We start from the raw sequence: 21369 nt of genomic DNA, 5'->3' as shown, positions 1-21369 counted from the left end.
TTTTTTTTTTTTTTTTTTTTTTTTTTTTTTTTTTTTTTTGATAGCTATACAAAATCGTAATCCTGTGTGGTATCAGGCTTTGACTCACGGTCTTAATGAAGAACAAAGAAAACAGTTACAGGATATAGCAACTCTGGCTGATCAAAGAAGAGCAGCTCATGGTATGTCAATTGACCACAACCCCTCTTTAATGCAATTGATGACTTAATACAGCTTTAACATTTTATATTAAATGATTTAAAATTGTATAAATCTACAGTTGTTGCAGGTTATTGGAATTATAGAAGAATGAAATGTAGAAATGAGTTTTGTTTTTGGCCATAGTTAACTGACTTTAAGTGTAGTTTCAGTGTGCAATAGCTTTGATAAAGTTGCTCAAGCTCCTGGTGATGGCTTGATAGTAGAAAATTCTGTTAAAAGTATAAAAAAAATTTAGGTTATGAAAACTGTGCATTTTCTTAGAAATATTATATGCATTTCAGGAAAGGACATTTTAGATAATAGACAGCCTAACAATTTTCTGTAGGTCTTAATACTATTAGTCATATTTGTATTCAAAAAAGTATCCTCCTTATAAGGAAGGCACAAATTTCTAAGGTATTTTATATTTAGATTCATTACCTGTTCTTCCCTTTGTTGAAGACTGAGTTCTAATTCAGTATTGGACTCAGAAGGGTGTATTTAAAGATTTCTTTTTACCATCAGGAAGTGAAAGTTGGCTAAGAAGTCTACTGTATATAACATGAGGGTTTATCTTCTCTCTATAATGTACATCTTCCCTTCTCTTACTCCTATACAAGAGAAGGAGGGAGAGGACAACTTTGGAACTTTCTGTTTATTAAGTGGGTTAAGCTTTTGTTAATGTCTATCAATTCCTTCTGTTCTCCAAAGTAGTAAAGATGATTAAATATTCTTTTAAACTTTCACTTACTTGTTTTTTTAGAATCCAAAATGATTGAGAAGCATGGAGGATACAAATTCAGTGCTCCAGTTGTGCCAAGTTCTTTCAATTTTGGAGGCCCGGCACCAGGGATGAATTGAGTTATCACTTTCTTTCCTGCTGTGTGATTGTAGTGAAGAGCTTGTGTTCCTCCTAGTAGCGGTTCCAGAACTGGTTCATGTTATCTACTCTAAACTAATTGATCAATAGATGGACAAAAAAACCCAGGAGGTGGGACCTGATCATGCAACTTGGCACTGAAAAAGAAACCAGAGGGATTTTGGGGGGGAGGGTGGTAATTTGGGGGTGGTATTTTCTTTATTTTTTGAAGAAAGATTCTGACTGAAAGTTCAAGTGACACTGTGGAAATCTGAAATGAGGGGATGTCATGAAGGCAGCTTTTCTTTTTCTGAGGAAAAAATAGGCATGGGCTACAGGACTACTTAAAATGTCTCATTTACAGTATAAGCTCAAAGGTAGATGTAATTTTTACACCTATGAGTATTTGTCCGATTTCTGTCTCTTCCTCACCATTGGGTATCTATTCTTTATATGTAAATAAGATAAGGTAATCGATAGCCTTATTCAATCTTCATCATTTTCATTCATCAAAGATTGTTCCTATGTAGATTATTGGACATTTATTGTAGCACTACATAACTGATTAAAAAAAAATCTGTAAATGAATTAGCACTTTCATATTGAAACAAGCCTGCTAGCCTATGTATAAAATAGCAAAATGTTTGCTGTTTATAAAAAGAAGGGATGTAATGGGGTGGGGGGCAGGGTAATTTCAAGTTATTAATTTAAAAATGAAATAGCAATTTTGTACCTGGTGACTTTGTGGTGCACTCACCTCTGATAGTGACTTGAATTCGGTATGTTAAAAGGGGTTAGTGATATTTCATTGCTGCTAAAAATGGCAACTCCCTCTGTGTCCTGTTTTTTCTTAAAGCTCTCAGTGTACAAGTGGAGACTTGGATACAAGACCTTACTGTATCAAATAAGAAAGGTGATATTTGAAGCATGTAAATTGGATATAAAGTTCTACTCTTAAAGAGTTGATCAAAGAGTATGGCTAAACATCTATATATGCAATCTATTAAAAGAACTTAATTCGGCTATTATGTCTTGATTTGATTGCAGTTTTTTCCTAATTATAAAACTTTTCCCTCATTGGCCTGTTTTTATTCTGTACCTAGAAGAGTGCAAAATGCACACTTTTAAAATTTAACACCTGCTCATATTCTCCTCCCCCCCCCCCCTTCTTCCTTACCCCTCTTGATTGTGGTATCTTCTCTTAAATAGCTAGGCTAAAGGCACACGGTTCCCTCCAAAAACCACTATTGATACCACTGCAAAAACAAGCCAGCAACAAAGACAATGTGGAGAGGTTGGCTTGCTTCTCTCTCTCCTAACTGCATGTTGAAAAATAAGCCTTTATTGATCTTAAACATCTGTCAGATGAGTCATACATTGGGTTATTTTTTTATATACATGTATACACACAATATTTCAAATTGAAAGCAACATCTCAATGGATTCAAAACTATTAAATGCTGTTGTCTATAACAGACTAGGAAATTTATAACTGTAAAAATGAAACAAATGCACATATTGATATTTAAAATGCATAATGAAGAAAACCCATTGGTGTTGTGTTTTTCTTGTATGCCAATAATTAAGCCTAAGCCACTACTGTTGGCACTGTTTGGTTTTCTATTTTAACACTGAAGGAGTGAAAGTATTTCCTATATTTATGAATTTACTATGAAAATCTTGGCAAAAAACAAACAAACAAAAAAAACAAAAAAATTGTCTGTCTAAAATGTGTGAGTGAAAACTGTTAATCAAGTGTGTTTCTACTTTTTTTCCCCCCAAGTTGGACACCATCTGTATACCCTAGGTTGCTTAAGGGGATTTCACTATTATATAAAATCAATAAAATTAAAATGGAGTAGTTGTATATATGCAACATTGTGTACAGAGGGGATATATTGAATAGTATTAAACATTTTCGTCTTCCTTTACCTTTTATCCCTTAATATCTAGTCTACTTTTTTAAACTTCAGACTTCAATGCTCTTTGAATTGATAATTCCAATTTTCACATTGTTATTGGAAAACCATATCTAATAAAGGTTTTAGTTATTCCCATGCACAGTATGAAAATTCTCATTTGCTGAGCTTTTATTCTAAAAAAATGTACTGGTATGTCTTTGAGAAAAGTTTTATTGTCTCCTCTGTCATACAATCCAAACTAATCTCCATTTATAGATTGTAATTGAAATTAAAGACCTTTAAATTATATTAAATAGTTTTCAAGTGTTAGTTTCTAATGTCTCAAATATATATCAGTTATTTACAGTATTCCCTTAAATTTAACATCAAATTATAGTTTCTTACAGATTATGCACGTTGATACTTGTCAGTGCTTCTGAGTAAGGGTGTAGGACTTTGGATGAGTATTTACAGACTTGTAATGGGTTGCATGTAGATATTATTTAATATACAGTCTTTCCCACAGTTTCACTAACCTGTAACTTATTTAATTTATAGAAGTTCTGATTTTGTTTGGGTTTCAATTTTTGTTTTGTCAAATGACTGACAGCGTAGAATCTTCACTTTTTGTTAAACTTAAGCTATTTTTTTTCCAAAAACTATTCGTTGATCACTATTAAAGGAAGTTATTAATCTGTTTCTCTCCAGGTAATAAAATGATGATTGCTAAGCTACACACCTTATCAAGATAGTGACTGCTGTGCTCTCCTCTGGAGGAGACCAGAGTGTAGAGCTGGGGTGGCCAGACCACAGCCTTACAATTGTATGCTTCTGTTCAGCCCTAGATGTAGGCCCTGAAGCAAGCATGAAGAAAAAGTCATTAAGAACTGTATTAATACAACTAAACCATGTCTTTGGGAAGATCTAACACAATGCCTTAAGCATAGTAGGCACTCCATAAGTATTTGTGAAATGAATGGCCTAAAATTACATTAAAACATCCATCACAAAAATGTCCAGTTCTGTTTTATATCATTTAAATTTTGGTGAAGATCTCTGTGACTTTTTTTTTTTTTTAAGCATTCCTGAATTTGTAATAGCACTTTGCTGGATGTGGTTCTTAAAAAGGGAAACTAGGTGTTTAGCTAGAAATCCAGGATTTTATTAATATGTAAGGAAAAAGTGTCTTTTAAATAACTTTTTTGTGAAGTAACAGACACACACCCTTCCACGTTTGTTTGTTTTCGATTTTATTTATTTTGACAGATCTCAAGTAGGCAGAGAGGCAGGCAGAGAGAGAGGGGGTAAGCAGGCTCTCTGCTGAGCAGAGCCTGATGCAGAGCTTTATCCTAGGACCCTGAGATGATGCCCTGAGCGGTAGGCAGAGGCTTAACCCACTGAGCCACCTAGGCACTCTTCCAGGTTTTTTAAAGCATAGGTGACCTTCTATGTATGTCTGGATTCTGCTTTCATGTATAGATTGAAATTTTGTCAGTTATACTCAGTTTGGATCCTGTATTTAAATGCTTCCCATCTGAGTCTTAAAGATTAAAAAAAAAAAAAAAATCCTTTAATAAACTCAAACTAGAAGTACAAGGGAACTCCTCAAACTGAAAAATGGCATTACCAAAAGCCTAAAAGCTAGTGGCTGTAATGAGAAACTAAAAACCTGGCGCTGCGATCAAGAACCAGACAAGCAGGTTCCCTGTTGCCACGTATATACAGCATTGTACATACAAGACTAGCCAGGGCAATTAGGCAAGAAAAAATAAAAAGCTTCCTACTAGATTAGAAAGCAAGAAGTGAAACTATTTGACATGATCTTGTAGAAAGCTTATAGGAATCCTCTCACAAAAAAGCTGACTTCATCATGGTTGCAAGACACAAGATTAATATTAAAAAATCAATTGTAGGGGTGCCTGGGTGGCTCAGAGGGTTAAAGATTGTGCTTTCAGCTCTGGTCATGATCCCGGGGTCTTGGGATCGAGCCCTACATTGGGTTTTCTGCTCCGCGGAGAGCCTGCTTCCTCCTCTCTCTCTGCCTACTTGTGATCTCTGTGTCAAATGAATAAATAAAATCTTTTTTAAAAAATCAATTGTACTGAAACAACAGTGGAATTAAGGAAATTTTTATGACCCATCAAAAATTTTAGCAAAACTGAAAAACCTGTGAAAACTATGAACACTTGAGAGAAGAACTAAATAGATGAGAAGATGTCCTATATGCATGAATTGGAAGACAGTATCATGAAGATGCCAGTCCTCCCATGGATATTCAAGGGGACTCAAAACTAGTCAAAACAATCTTGAAAGCGAACATGATTTTATAATCATGGCAGTGGTCTTAGGTATAAGGATAGGCATGCTGAGAGATGGAATAAGATTGAGAGTCCAGAAATAAACCCTTATGGTCAACTGATTTTTGACAAGGGTGCCAAGACCATTCAATATAAGAAAAATCTTTTCAACAAGTGGTTCTGAGACAGTTGGATATCTACCCTCACACCATATGCACAAACTAACTCAAAGTGGTTCAAAGATGTAAACATTCAAACTCCAACAAAACTTTTTTTTAAAGATTTATTTATTTTACAGATAACACAAGTAGGCAGAAAAGCAGGCAAAGAGAGAGGATGAAGCAGGCTCCCTGCTGAGCAGAGAGCCCAAGGGACTCAACCCCAGGACCCTGGGATCATGACCTGAGCTGAAGGCAGAGGCTTTAACCCACTGAGCCACCCAGGCGCCCCTCCAACAAAACTCTTAAGAAAAAATATTGGCATAAATATTTGTGACTGAATTAGGCAACAGTTTCTTGGATCTAACACCAAAACACAAGCAACAAAAGGTTAAAGAGGTAGCTTGAACTTCATCAAAATTTTAAACTGCTTCAGAGGACCCTTTCCAGAAAGTGAAAAGATAGCTCAGAGAATATGAGAAAATATTTGGAAATCCTGAATATATAGAGGACTCTTAACACTCAACAAAGAAACCCCAATTTAAAAAGTAAAGGGGTACCTGGCTGTCTCAGTCAGTAGAGCCTGTGACATTCTGGGTGGTGAGTTCTGGGCCCATGTTGGGCATAGAGCCTACTGAAAAAAGAACTCCCAAAGATGTTGAACATCCCTAGTCATTAGGGAAATTCCAAGTAGATATTTCATACTTTAATAACGTCTTTAATCAAGAAGGTGAACATCACAAGTTTGGTAAGGATGTGGAGAAATTGGAACTATCATATATTGCTGGTAATATGAAAATGCTTATTTTAGAAAAGTTTGGCAGTTCTTCAGAAGATTGAAAATAGTGTAACCCAGAAATTCTAGATAAACATAACGAAGAGAAATGAAACACATCTGCACAAAAACATGCACAGGATTGTTCATAGCAGCATTATAGCCATGCTATATAACCATTAACTGATGGACAGATAAATATAATTTGTGGCCATACAGTCCGTTAGATATTAGGCAATTAAAAGTAACAAAGTACTGTTACATGCTACAATGTGGATGAACCTTGAAACAGTGAAAGAAGTCAGACAAAACATTCCACTTATATGAAACTTGTAGAATTGTCAAGTGCGGAGACAGTCGTAGCTGTGGGGGTGGAGAAGGAATGAAGAAATGCAGCTAATGGGTGATACAGGGTTTCTTCTGGGGATGATTATTTGCATTAGACAGTGGTGATGGTTTGTACAGCCTTGTGAATATACTAAAAACCACTAAAGTGGAACACTTTAAAATGCTGAATTTTATATAAATATCTACATTTTCAGTTTTATTAAAGTCAAATTTGGTTAAAGTTCTCTACAAGGTAACCTGAAATATTTCCAAATTAAAAAGTTTTACTCATGGTTATTCAGTTGTAAATAGTTTAGAGATTAGGAGTAGGGTCGCCTGGGTGGCTTAGTAGTTAAGTGGCTGCCTTTAGCTCGGGTCATGATCCCGGAGTCCCAGGATCAAGCCCTGCATGGAGCTCCCTATTCAGCGGGAAGCCTGCTTTTCCCACTCCCCCTGCTTGTGTTCCCTCTCTTGCCATCTCTCTTTCTGTCAAATAAATACAATCTTAGAGATTAGGAGTAAATAGTTTGATTATATTTCCCCATATTTCATTTGCTACTAGCTCATTTTTTAATTTTCGTTATTAAGTAACTCTAGGCTCATCGTGGGGCTCAAACCCATGACCCCAAGATCAAGAGTCGCAAGCTCCACCAACTGATCTGGCCAGGTGCCTCATTCATGTTTTAAATTCCATCACCCTATCAAACAGTCCTATTACTGTAACTGGTGCCAAAATTTTGGAGGCAGATACTTTTTTAAAAAAATATTTATTTGACATAGACTCAGCAAGAGAGGGAACACAAGCAGGGTGAGTGGGACAGGGAGAAGCAGGCTTCCTGTGGAGCAGGAAGCCCAATGCAGGGCACAATCCCAGAACCCTGGGATCAGGACCTGAGCCAAAGGCAGAGGCTTAAAGACTGAGCCACCCAGGGACTCCTGATACCAGATCCTTAAAATTCTCTTTTTAACTTTTTTACAGTAAATGTTACATCTCTCTTATTTATTTATTTTTTTTGTCAGAGCACAACCAGGGGAAGGGGCAGGCACAAGGAGAAGCAGGCTCCCCTTTGAGCAAGGAGCTGGCTGCAGGACTGGATCCAAGGCCTCTGGGATCATGACTTGAGCTGAGGGTAGACACTTAACCGACTGAGCCACCCAGGTGTCCCTAGTATTAGGAATTTAAGACTGAACCAAACTTTTTTCTCAAAAAAATTACAGCAGTTAGTGTCTTTCTATAAAATAATACCAATCTTAATGCTTATTTGGAGACGTGAGTTGTATTTAAAAAAAAATTATTGGGATACCTGATGCTTCAGTTAAGCGTCTCTTGATTTTGGCTTAGGTCATGACCACAGGGTCATAAGATTGAGCCCCTGGTCAGGCTCTGCACTCACTGGGGAGTCTGCTTGTGATTTTCTCTTTCTCCCCCTTTGCCCCTCCCCCGGGGCGCATGTGTGCACCCTCACTCACTCTCTAAAAAAATAATTTTTTTTTAAGGTTTTATTTTTTTGACAGAGACACAGCTAGAGAGGGAGCACAAGCCCCGGTGGGACAGGGAGAAGAGGATTCCCACAGAGCATGGAACCCAATGTGGGGCTTGATCCAGGACCCTGGGATCATGACCTGAGCTGAAGGCAGATGCCTAACGACTCAGCCACGCAAACGCCTCTAAGAAATGAATCTTTAAAAAAATTCTCACTTTATCTCAAGATTATGTTTTCCCTGGAGTGCCTGGGTGGCTGTCAGTTGAGGATCTGATTCTCGGTTTTAGATCAAGCCCCAAGTCAGGCTCTGTACGGGAATTCTGCTTATCTCTGTCCCTCCCTCTGCTTGCATGTTGTCTGTCTCGAATAAATGAAATCTATGGGGTGCCTGGGTGGTTCAGTGGGTTAAGTCTCTGCCTTTGGCTCAGGTCGGTCATGATCTCAGGAGGACCTAGGATCATGCCCCGTGTCGGGCTCTCTGCTCAGCAGGGAGCCTGCTTCTCCCTCTCCCTGCCTCTCCTACTTGTGATCTGTCAAATAAACAAAATCTTTTTTAAAAAATCATAAGCTTATTTTAAAAAAAGGTTTAAAAATATGAAACTATTCTTTTTTCTTTTTTAAGATTGTTGGGGCATCTGAGTGGGTCAGGTCGTGATCCCAGGCTCCTGGGATCGAGCCCAATATCAGGCTCCCTGCTCAGCAGGAAGCCTGTTTCTCCCTCTCCCACTCCCCTATCTTGTGTACCCTCTCTTGCTGTCAAATTTAAGAATACATATTTAAAAAATAAAAAAATATTGTTTCCCCAGAAAAATAAAATCATGTTAAAACCAGTCGTTTCATTCCTGGACTAACAACGTATTCTGCTAAAATGCTGCAGATTTACTATGCATATTAATGAAACTGGTTTTACTGTCTGTAATGCTCTACTTTAAGTAAATGTTAATTAGAAGCCAAAATGATAGCTAGAACATCATCAAGGTAGCCAGTTTTTGTTTTTTTTTTTTTTTAAGATTTGACCAACAGAGATCATGAGTAGGCAGACAGCAGGCGGGGGTGGGGGGTGGGGGGCAGGAAGCAGGCTTCCTGCTGAGCAGAGAGCCTGATGTGGGGCTCAAGATTCCAGGACTCTGGGATCATGACCTGAGCCGAAGGCAAAGGCTTTAACTCACTGAGCCACCCAGGCGCCCAAGGTAGCCAGTTTCAAAGGAACACCTGAAATCTTAAGGGGCTTTACAAATGTGTGGATTGAGTATTTTTAGCTTGCCACTAAAATAAACAATACACATTAACCACAACTGGTAAACCCTGAAGCTCACTACTTGGGTGATTTTTTTCAAATGGGGTTAACCAATTAGTCCAAGCACAGAGTTGGCAAAAAGAAAAAATTACATTCATATGGGCATTATCAGTTTGAAGTAAGGAAATCACACAATTAGTCACTAACAACATTACCAGTTTTTCTTTTAAGATTTATTTAACAGAGACTTAGCGAGAGGGAACACAAGCAGGGTGAGTGGGAGAGGGAGAAGCAGGCTTCCAGCAGAGCAGGGACCCTGATGCAGGGCTGGATCCCAGGACCCCAGGATCATGACCTGAGCCGAAGGTAGACGCTTAACGAATGAGCCACCCAGGGACCCCAACATTACCACAACATTACCAGTTTTATGATACCTATGCTTTATCATCAGCATATATACTGAGAACTGAGATGGGAATGTTTTAAATAACCTAATCATACACTTCCTAAAGTATGTTCTAATTAAACCTTAATTAATGGAATTTCAGCCCCCCCCTTTCTTAAGGAGATTTACTTTATTTTAGTGTGAGCAAGAGAATGGGGAGGGTCAGCGGAAGAGAAAAATTTCGAGCAGACTCCCCACTGAGCAGAGTCCAAGGAGGGACTGGATCAGAGGACCCTGAGATCATACATAACCTGAGGTGAAACCAAGAGTCTTGACACTTAACCCCTTAACCAGCTAAGCCATCCAGGTGCCCCAGAACTTCATTTCTTTTTATTTTCTTATTAAGATTCTGTCAGAGAGAGAGCTCCCCTGCTGAACAAGGAGCCCAATGCAGAACTCAATCCCAGCTGGGAATCATGACCTGAGCTGAAGGCAGACACTTACCCAAGCCACCAAGGTGTCCCAGAACTTCAAGCTTTTTAGTACGTCTTATGTAGCTTTCATCTGAATCTCAAAGGTGTTATCAAGGTTCTTAAGAACCAAGACAAGCTAACAGAGTATATGAGAAGCATCTCTGGTAAGTAGAGTGCTACATTTATCTACATTATCATATATCCTCCCAATTACATTGTGAAATTAAGCGTGTTTTACCAGGTTCTGAAACAAGACAATTCTACAACTCCTAACGGAGAGAGTAAGCTACTAGTTTGGTTTTATTTATTTATTTTTTAAATATTTTATTTGAGAGAGAGAGCATGAGAGGAGAGAGAGGTCATCGGGAGAAGCAGACTCCCCACCGAGCAGGGAGCTAAATGTGGAACTTGATCAGAGGACTCCAGGACCACGACCCACGCCAAAGATAGTCACTTAACAAACTGAGCCACCCAAGTGCCCTGGTTTTAAATTCTTTAGTGCTGGGGAAAAAAAAAATCTTCAAATTCATGATGAAAAGATCCATATTTATTACAGAAAAAATAAACCCTCTCCCAGAGATACTTAAAATAGTTTAATGCATCCTTTCTCTTTCTTCTGTGCATGTAGTACTTTAATGGTCATGACACTATACGAACATGCCAAAAACAATCATTCTCTAGAAAAGTTTTGAGATACTGAAAGGAACGTTTAAAAAAAAAACATGATGGTAACAGTTTTTAAAGGGGGCTAGAAATGTTTGCTTATTTCTAAAATTGAGGAAATGGTTCAGCTTTAAAAGCCTGGACTAGGGCGCCTGGGTGTCTCAGTGGGTTAAAGCCTCTGCCTTCGGCTCAGGTCATGATCCCAGGGTCCTGGGATGGAGTCCCACATCCGGCTCCCTGCTCACCAGGGAGCCTGCTTCCCTTCCTCTCTCTCTCTGTCTACCTCTCTGCCTACTTGTGATCTCTGTCAAATAAATAAATAAAAATCTTAAAAAAAAAAAAAAAAAGCCTGGACTAGCACTGATTGGAAGTATTCTCAACAAGCCCTTAATTTGACAAAATGTACTGATATGAGACAGGAGGTGATGTGGGGAAAATCTGAAGATTATGAATGGCCTTGAATACTATGTACACTTGAACTCTGTTCTATAGTCACTGGTAAATACTGTTAACATAAAGTTCCATTACCTGTAAGAAAATCTGAATTAAGGTTTCCCTCTGAATTATTGGAATTATAACCCCCTATCCACCACCATTCAATTTTTACAACCACTCAGAAGGTTCTGGGGACATGAAGATGTCCTGTAATTGCAATCTATAACTACAGGGTGATTTTTTAAATCTTTATGAGATTTTATATTTATAGTGCTTTAAGTAGACTAAAGGCATGGGACTCAGTAACAACTGGCTAAACTACATGAAAGTATTCTGATTAATGACATACCTGCTTATAAAATGCAGATATAACAGCTGGAAGGTACTGAAAGTAATTAAAACATTTTTCATCTGAACTCCATTTCTCAAAGAGAATGTATCCATTGGGTACATGGTCTGTTTTGTAAGCCAATTCCTCCAGCTTCAATTAACCTAATCCAGTTTTGTGTCATATTTTCCATCTTTATAAGGACATAAAAAATAGAAACTACTTTAAGCTGCTAAAGAGTATTATTCAAAAGAAACTCAAAGTCCTATATGCCTTCTAATGGAGTTTGGGCACCAATTATGCAACTATGCTTTGGTTATAGTTAGTCGACCTCCATTCCCCACCAAAAAGAAGGTAACGTTAAAAATCTGAAACCAGACTCCATTAGTAGGCTGGGTATCTTTAACACCTCTTTGCCTTAATATTTTGGCAATTCCATAATCACCTGAAATCCGAGTCACTAAATCAAACGCCATCAAGCTCTTCAGTTTTTGTAGGCAGGTCACAAATGTGTTGAAGCGATCAGCCACCTCATTCTCTTATTAACTACCTAATTCTACACCTGGAATACACGACTGAACAAATCTTGTCTCCACACTATCTCACCTTTACGAGGCCTTGTTGTCAAAGCAAATGAACACTTAATGAATATTCCTGAAAAGACTAGTATTTCCAATAGTTTAGAAAAACTCTGAGCTGAGAGTTTTGCGGAGCCCAACCAAGACAATGCTTTCCCCACCCTCCTTACTTTCTTTTAATTCTCAACACAAAGAAAAGGGAAAGTTAAAAACGAGGGTGACGACACCATTTCAGCCCACTTCAAACTTACAACCTAAGCAACATGAAAGCATAAAAGCACCCGCAGTGTCTCCCAGCAGAGACCAAGACGACCGCCCCGTTGCCAAGCTCCATCGGAGCTTTGGCAGGGGCAGGAGGCCCACTCCCCCACCAACTGATGCCCCGGCGACTTGAAAAGCCCGAGCAGACTTGGCAGCCAGTGAGCGGCATATAGCAGTTCCTGGGAAAGCAGAGCCCTCTCTCCAAACCAAAGGCCTCGGCAGGCACCGAGAGCCCCCAGGGAGCGGTCAAGCGTCTTTTCCTGTCCTAGGCCTCCCTACCACTGTCCTCCCAACGGGGCGACACTCGACAATCTCTAAGCAAAGCCCAACCATTCACCAGAACGCGCTCCAGGAAGCCCACCGGGAGAGTCAAAGCCACCTCCTAGCCCCTGTGGGGAAAATGGCGCCTGTCACCCCATCTCCCTCCCGGCTAGTCACAAGGACCAACCTCCCTCCCTCGCTACAAAATGGCGCCTCCCGCTGGGGCCCCAGAATCGGCATAAATCACTTGTCAGCGAGGCGGTATCTGTCTAGGATGAGCGGTTCTGCCAACCAGTCAGACACAGGAACTTTAATTCCGCACTTTGCACAAGCCATTCAGGCGCTGGCTGCAAGGCCAGACGAGGCAAACGTCACGAAAAGGGGGCGTGAATGAGGCGGTCTCCTTTCGCGTCGGCTAGATTTGAACCAATGGAAAGCAGGAAGCGCCTCGTGAGTGACGTAATGACCGCCCAATGGAGGCTGGGGGCGGGCCTCAGACTCGCTATGCGGGTTGCGGGGCCAGGGGGCCGGGCGGCTGTTTCCTGTCCTGGTGCATGGTGGTCGGACGAAGGAATTGTTGGAAAATTTTCTCGGAGGTTCGTATATAAATGTGTTTTTACCCAGTGTGCATTATTCTCCGCCCGGCCGCCGCCCTCAGCGCGGCGGCGCGGGCCCGCTTGGGCCCGGGCGCTGACTCCGGCTGCTCAGCCTTCGCCGCAGGCCTTGCCGATCCTACGGCAGGCCTCGGTAGCCGCGCCTGGGCAGAAGCGGAGTTTATTAATAACCCGCGGCCGCCACTCTGGGGCGGCGGAGCTTTTCTCGCTGAGGACGCACCCCCCCCCTTGTCTCTGCGCGTTGCGCCCCGCCTGTTCCCCTCAGGGGACCGCCGAGGGGAGGGAGTGAAAGAGGGGAGGGTGGAGCCCTCGGGAACCTGGCGGCGCTTCTCTGCTTGACCTCCGCGCGGGGCGAGTCCCCAGACGCCGCCGAGGCAAAGCTCCTCCGGCTGGGACGCTGGGCCACGGTTCGCACCAGGCCCCAGCCCGACGCCGGCAGCAGAACTGGCCCAGGGCCCGCTCGGGATCCCGTTTGCAGATCGCACCCAGAATTTTCCTTCTACCTATATCGTGCACAAATTTCTTGTTTCTCTCTCTCTTTTTTTTTTTTTCCTTAATTTTTAGGTGACTGGGGCCTCTAACATCGAATATTAGAAGTTGTCAGTTTTACCATTGCCTTTTTTCTCGGTTTTGGCCAGAGCTAACGAATCTTTCAGTTGCTTTGTACTGTATTACTGTGGAACGTGAATCAATTTTTATTCCCTCCCCTGTGCTTTTTAAAAAACATTTTAAGTTTTCTTTCCGCATTAACGAAGTTAAGCAAAAATAGGAAGAACACCATTGCTAAACCCATTGTTTGTTTAAAATCAGCTAAAGCTTTTGCTTTGGAAGTGTCTAATCAGCTGGTATGATCTGGTAGTGGTGTGATGAAAAATTGTAGGTTCAAGGTTGTGGTCGTCTTTTTCCTGAGTGTTAGTAGAAGATAAATGTTTGCTGAGTTAAAAATCTGTGCAGTATTTAATGCTCTTACCGGATTCCTAGTTTATTGTTAAAAGTGTTTAGTAAGAGAACAGGTAATAAGGACATCACTAAGATAAGATGCGCAACTAATTTTATCCAGGCAGATTTTGATTACTTTGGAGAGTAATTATTTGGCAGTTTACAAGTACTTGAGTGGCTATTTTTTCAATACCACCCTTTTATTTTTTAAAAATAATATCTGTATTGATAAAATTTATGTACCTTACAATTCACCCATTTGAAGTACGTAATTAGGTAGGTTTCATAAATTCTGTTGTGTCCCCATCATCACAGTCCATTTTAAAACCTGTCCATCACCCCAAAAGAAACTGTCAGTTAAATTACTCGTTTACCCTTAACCCTGCCTCCTTCCCCAACCACTAATCTACAGATTTGCCTATTCTGAACATTTTATGTAAATGGAATCACACAGTATGTGGGCTTTGTGACTGACTTTTTTCACAGCATAATATTGGCAAAGTTCATTAATGTTAAGGTACTAACTTGTGTTAGTACCTCATTTCTTTTTATTGCCAAATAATACTTCATTGTATGGACCTAAATTTTATTTAAATATTCATCTGTTGATGGACATCTGGAGTTTTTTGGTCTATTCTGCTGTGAACATTTGTGTGTAAGTTTTTGTGTGGACGTATGTTTTCTTCTCTCTGAGATATGTATATATACCTAGGAGTAGAATTTCTTGGTCATACGATTACAGTATACTCAGTCTTTTGAGGAACTGTCAAATTTTTCCAGAGGGGCTGCACTATTTTGCATTCCTCTCAGCAGTGTGTGTGAGTTCCCATTTCTCCTCATCCTTGCCAACACTTATTATTATCAGTCTTTCTGGTGGTAGCCATCCTAGTGGATATGAAGTGGTATCTTTTGTGATTTTGATTTGCATTTCCCAATGGTGTTAAGTGTGCTTTTCATGTGATTATTGGGCATTTGCATATCCTTTGGAGAATGGATCTTTTCCCCTATTTTGAAATTGGATTGTCTGTTACATTGAGTTGTAAGACTTCTTTGTGTAAAAGTCTTTATCAAATAGATGATTTGTAAAATGTCCAGAGCCCTTTGCTGCAAGCTGGGATATTGCAGTGAATAAGCATTCATCATGTTCTTCACGGAATGATGACCTAGCTAGGTTGGGGAATTATACCCCCACCATTACTTTTAGCTATTATTATTTTTGATGCATATGCAGTTTATTATTGTTTTTTTTTTTAAGATTTTATTTATTTATTTGACAGAGATCACAAGTAGGCAGAGAGGCAGGCAGAGAGAGAGAGGGGGAAGCAGCTCCCCACCGAGGAGAGAGCCGGACACAGGGCTTGATCCTAGGACCCGGATGGTGACCTGAGCTGAAGGCAGAGGCTTTAACCCACTGAGCCACCCAGGTGCCCCAATACATATGGAGTTTATGATCATGTTAGGAAAACTAACCAACTTTCTTTCTTTCTTTCTTTTTATTTATTTATTTATTTATTTATTTATTTATTTGAGGAGTGCCTGGTTCGCTCAGATGGTTAAGCATCAGCCTTTGGCTTAGGTCATGATCTCCAGGTCATGGGATCAAGCCCCGTGTTAGGCTCCCAGCTCAGCAAGAGTCTGCTTCTCCCTCTACCTCTCCCCCTGCTTGTGCTCTGTCTCTCTTAAATTAAGAGAGGATTAAATTAAATCTTAATAAATTAATTAAGAGAATAAATTAAAGCTTAAAAAGAAAATAAAGATTTATTTATTTGAGAGAGAGCAGGACCCTGAGATCATGACCCGAGCCAAAGGCATGTGCTTAACCGACTAAGCCATCTAGGAGCCCCAGGAGAACTTTGAGTCCGAGGTTTTTGTGATTATTTAATTTTGAAGTTTTGTTTTGTTTTGTTTTAAAGCTGAGGTTTTACCTAGTTCTGAGTCTTTTTGCTCCTGGTTTGATTTCAGGACATAATTCTTAGAGTTGTGTTGTGGTGTTTCTCCTTACTGTGCTTAGTTTGCATTCATTTTAAGGGGTGGCCTTTATAGGACAGTGTTTTAAACTTTACTGTCAATCCAAATGATTTTGTTTGTAAGATGGATTTAGACTGAGAAATCTCCCTCCCCCTCATAGAAAAGAAAAATTAAAAACAGTGATACACTTTTGTCTACACTTTCCCATAAATCAAATCCCAGTTTAAAACTATGCTGCAGGGGCACCCAGCTGGCTGTCAGTAGAGCGTGCAACTCTTGATCTCAGGGTCATGAGTTTGAGCCCCACGTTAGGTGTAGAGATTATAAATAAACTTTAAAATGCTGCTATCAACTATTATTTCATGAAATAAATAATATTAAAACTATGCTGCAGTGGGAAATCTGCACCCTGTAGAGATAACTTGTCCATTAATGTGTAGACACAGGAATTTAACTCCACAAACTACATTTTTTTTGTACTTAAAATACCACTTTACTTAGCACTTAATTTCCACTAGGCACTGAGTTAAATGATTGAGTGGTTTACATTTATACATAAAACTTTTTTTTTTTTTTTAAAGATTTTATTTATTTATTTGACAGAGAGAAATTACAAGTACACTGAGAGGCAGGCAGAGAGAGAGAGAAGGAAGCAGGCTCCCTGCTGAGCAGAGAGCCTGATGCGGGACTCGATCGCAGGACCCTGAGATCATGACCTGAGCCAAAGGCAGCGGCTTAACCCACTGAGCCACCCAGGCGCCCAAAACTTTTTTTTTTTTTTTTTTTTAAGATTTTATTTATTGGGGCGCTGGATGGCTCAGTGGGTTAAGCCTCTGCCTTCATCTCAGGTCATGATCCTGGGATGGAGCCCCGCATTGGGCTCTTTGCTCAGCAGGGACCCTGCTTCCCCCTCTCTCTCTGCCTGCCTCTCTGCCTGCTTGTGATCTCTGCCTGTCAAATAAATAAATAAAATCTAAAAAAAAAAAACCCATTGCATTTTAAAAAAAAAAATTTGTTTATTTATTTGAGACAGAGAGAGAGAGAGAGATCACAAGTAGGCAGAGAGGCAGGCAGAGAGAGAGGAGAAAGCAGGTTCCCCACTGAGCAGAGAGCCTGATGTGGGGCTCCATCCCAGGACCCCAAGATCATGAACTGAGACGAAGGCAGAGGCTTAACCCACCCAGGTGCCCCTATACATAAAACTATTACCTTCATTATGAACCTAAGTCAAATACCAGAGTTATTATTCAGTAGCATACCAACTTCTTTAACTTCTAAAATGTAAGATGTCTGTAGTTCCTAGAAAGATACAATTGAGTACTGTACATAATATGGTTTAGGAGGGATGTTTTCTGTTATTTATGCATGTCTTTAAATAATGCCTTTGGCCTTGTATTGAAAAATAGAGTTTTTTAAAATATAGTACAGATGTAATGGTCACAAGAAGTTGGAATCCTTTAAATGAATGGCGGTTTACATATGCAATATATACACAGTACATAACATAAAAAGTGAGGCATAATGAAAAGAGCACCGGAATAAAAGAAGACCTAGTCTTAGACCTGTCTCAGGCAGTTAATTTGCCATGTCTCTATACAAATTGTATTCATTTGTTGAACAAATATTTAGTAAGGATACACCATGTGCCAGGCATTCTTGTGGGCCCTGAGAATTCAGGGGTGAACAACAGATGGGGGCCCAGCCATGATGGAACTTAGAGTTCACTTAGAAGTTCTGATAAGTACTATGAAGGAGATGGAGTTCTGTGGTAAAGAATAAGGGGACGGTGGTAGAATGGATATTTTAGATAAGTGACATGGAACAGTACGTGCTAAAGCAGGAAGATCAGCATGGCTGGATGTATACAACGGAGGACATTTGTAAAGCACTCTGCAACATGAGTTATGTTAAACTCATTAGATATTTATTGACTATATAATCTTAGGTATCAAAAATTTAAAAAAGACTCACAGAACATAGTACCTGCCTTAGAAGGCTGACAGTCTAATTAGGCATACTGGACATGGGATTTTAAGGACTGGTAAGAGGAGAGAAGAGCAGTAGATATCAGGAATCAAGACTTTCAGCCACAAACGAGGTTCGTAAACCTCATTTTTCCTCACCTGTAGAAAGAAAACTGGCAGGTTTTGAGTACATCTTGAGTGCTGAAGTCTTTATGTACTTACTTCCTTTCTCACAATAGACCTATCAGGTGGATATTCGCTCATTCTTTCAAAAGAAAAAACGGAAGCTCAGCAGCAGGTTAATTGCCAGGAACTGAGCAAGATTCAAATACAGAGCATACCAGCAAATTACGAAGCCATATACAGATGAAACCTATGATAATAAAAATGTGATTGGTAATTCCCAGTGGTCTAGACTACAAGCCAAATAGCTGCAAATACTATGGGATTTAGATGATGACTGAGGGACGCCTAGATGCCTCAGTCAGTTGGCTCAGGTCATGATCCCAAGGTCCTGGGATCAAGTTCCATACTGGGCTCCTTGCTCGGCCAGGTTCCTGCTTCTGTCTCTGCCTGCTGTTCTCCCTACTTGTGCTGGCTCTCTTGATCTCTCTCTCTCTGACAAATAGAAAAAATAAAATTAAAATAAATAATTGATGACTGAGATCTGGCTAGTGAGGGAGAGGCACCATGGAAGAGCCAGCGGCAGTTGTAAACTGTTACCTGTGCCTAAACTGCCCCTTCTCCTACCCCTAGGAAATGTTTGTGTTTTTATGCCTAAATTTACATACCATCATTTTTGATCTCTGAGGCAAAATTAGGTGCTTCTTACTCTCTTAATGCTTCTGTTTATAGTAACTTTTTTTTTTTTAAAGATTTTGTTTATTTATTTGACAGAGATCACAGGTAGGCAGAGAAGCAGGCAGAGAGAGTGGGAAGCAGGCTCCCTGCTGAGCAGAGAGCGATGCGGGGCTCGATCCCAGGACCCTGAGATCATGACCTGAGCCAAAGGCAGAGGCTTAACCCACTGCCCCACCCATGCGCCCCTAAAGTGACTTTTTAAAGGGAGATTTATTTATTTATTTATTTTAATGATTTTATTTATTTATTTGACAGGTAGAGGGAGAGAGAGCACAAGCAGAGGGAGCAACAGGCAGAGGGAAAGAGAGAAGCAGACTCCCTGCTGAGTAGGGAGCCTAAGGCAGGACTCAGTCCCAGGATCCTGGGATCATGACCTGAGCCAAAGGCAGAAGCTTAACCACCTGAGCCACCCAGGCCTCCCACTACTTGAGTTTATATATATATAAATACTAGCATGTGCAGGTATTTATATACATTTTTTAAAACATGAATATAGTCATAGCATAAATATTCTTTTTGCAATTTGCTTTTCCTCCACTTGTAATATATCTTGGATCTGTTTCCTACCATTTAATAACTTTTTTTTTCCCCATTCTTTTTCTTTTCATTCGTTCTTTTTTTTTTTTTTTTTTAAAGATTTTTTTAATTTATTTATGTGACAGACCACAAGTAGGCAGAGAGGCAGGCAGAGAGAGAGAGGAGGAAGCGGGCTCCCCGCAGAGCACAGAGCCCGACGTGGGGCTCAATCCCAGGACCCCGGGACTATGACCCGAGCTGAAGGCAGAGGCTTTAACCCACTGAGCCACCCAGGCACCCCTCTTTCTTTTTTTTTTAAAAGATTTTATTTCTTCATTTGACAGAGACACAGCGAAAGAGGGAACAAAAACAGGGGGAGTGGAAGAGGGAGAAGCAGGCTTCCCGCTGATCAGGGAATACTGATCAGGGAATGATGCAGGGCTTCATCCCAGGACTCTGGGATCATGACCTGAGTGGAAGGCAGGCAGAAGCTTAACGACCGAGCTGACCCAGCCGACCGAGCCACCCAGGCACCTCAATCCCAGTCTTTTTCATGTTTGCATGTTTCATTTATGAATGTCATTTAATATATTCTTTTGGGTGCACTTTTAGATTGTTGACTATTTTTTACAACTGTAAATAATACTACAATGAACTTTGCACACTTGAGAGTGTCTAATAAGTCCCAAGAAGAATTACTTGGTTGAAGATTTACATTTAAAATATTGATAGTTCTAATTGTTGTGGGGTCCCTCGCCTGCCACCACACATTGTGTTTTAATGATCTGTTTTCTTTTTTTTTCTTAAGATCTTATTTTTATTATTTATTTGAGAGAGGGAGAGCATGGCCAAGGTGAGGGATGGAGGGAGAAACCGACTCCCTGCTGAGTGAGGAGCCTGACACAGACTGAAATCCTGACCTGAGCTGTGACCTGAGCCAAAGGCAGACTTAGCAAACCTTAACTGACGGAGCCACCTAGGTGCCCCTAATGATCTGTTTTTACTTGTGTCCCACCATGGAATAAGTTTCTTAAAGGCAAAGACTTCTTTTTTATCTCTCTAAAAGCTTGTGTGTGCACACACACATATTAATACATATACATGTGTGTATACACATATTCACATGTATGTATATACACATACATGTATATATTATGTATACATATACTACTCAAAATATCAGTCCTAGATATTTATCTAACAAACATATTTTTTTCCAATAGTTGATCATGGTAAATTTAAAGACCTAAAAGAATAGTAGGAGATGAAGTTTGAAAAATAAATGGGAACCAGATTGGAAAGTAGCCTGAATGTCAGACTAAGGAATTGGACTTACACCTCTAAATGGTACAACTATGAGCGATCATAGGGGAAAATGTTCAAATCTGGAGGATCCTATCTCATCATTCATTTGCAAGGATCTTAAGTCCTTGCTCTACTTTAGAGTAACCTGAACTTGGGGCACCTGGGTGGCTCAGTTAAGTGTCTGCCTTCAGCTCATGTCATAATCCCAGGATCCTGGGATCAAGCCCCACTTCTGGCTCCCTGCTCAGCAGGAAGTCTGTCTGCTTCTCCCTCTCCCTTTTCCCCTCTCCTTGCTCCTTCTCTCACTCTCTAAAATAAATAAATAAAATCTAAAAACAAAACAAAACCCTTTAAAAAAAATAAAGAACCCTAACTAGAATGCATCATGCTAGTGATTTTTGTAAAAAAGTTGATGTTGAGGGGCGCCTGGGTGGCTCAGTGGGTTAAGCCGCTGCCTTAGGCTCAGGTCATGATCTCAGGGTCCTGGGATCAAGCCCCGCATCGCTCTCTGCTCAGCAGGGAGCCTGCTTCCCACTCTCTCTGCCTGCTTCTCTGCCTACCTGTGATCTCTGTCAAATAAATAAACAAAATCTTTAAAAA

General features: G+C 40.2%; 2 protein-coding genes across 7 annotated transcripts in view; both read left to right on the top strand.

Annotated features, from left to right (window-relative positions):
• The window catches only part of IPO7 (importin 7), a 57021-nt gene extending 53921 nt beyond the window's left edge, over nt 1-3100 (top strand). For both annotated transcript variants that reach the window (XM_059408546.1, XM_059408555.1), the window contains 2 exons: nt 45-161; nt 944-3100. In XM_059408546.1, coding sequence (XP_059264529.1) covers nt 45-161; nt 944-1041 — 215 coding nt within the window. In that variant the 3' untranslated portion in view covers nt 1042-3100. The remainder of the gene's footprint in view (nt 1-44; nt 162-943) is intronic.
• Nucleotides 3101-13116: 10016 nt separating this feature from the next.
• Nucleotides 13117-21369, top strand: part of ZNF143 (zinc finger protein 143) — a 58775-nt gene continuing 50522 nt past the window's right edge. For 2 of the 5 annotated variants that reach the window (XM_059408496.1, XM_059408487.1), the window contains exon 1: nt 13125-13198. In XM_059408496.1, the coding sequence (XP_059264479.1) occupies nt 13157-13198 (42 nt within the window). In that variant the 5' untranslated portion in view covers nt 13125-13156. Of the gene's footprint in view, nt 13199-21369 lie in introns of all 5 variants that reach the window. The other 3 variants (XM_059408503.1, XM_059408520.1, XM_059408512.1) reach the window with 3 other exon arrangements.

Source organism: Mustela nigripes, chromosome 1 (assembly GCF_022355385.1).
Source record: "Mustela nigripes isolate SB6536 chromosome 1, MUSNIG.SB6536, whole genome shotgun sequence".
In the NCBI taxonomy this organism is placed as follows: Eukaryota; Metazoa; Chordata; class Mammalia; order Carnivora; family Mustelidae; genus Mustela; species Mustela nigripes.
Note: the sequence above shows the minus strand (reverse complement) of the source record. Positions and strands in the feature narration are given on the sequence as shown.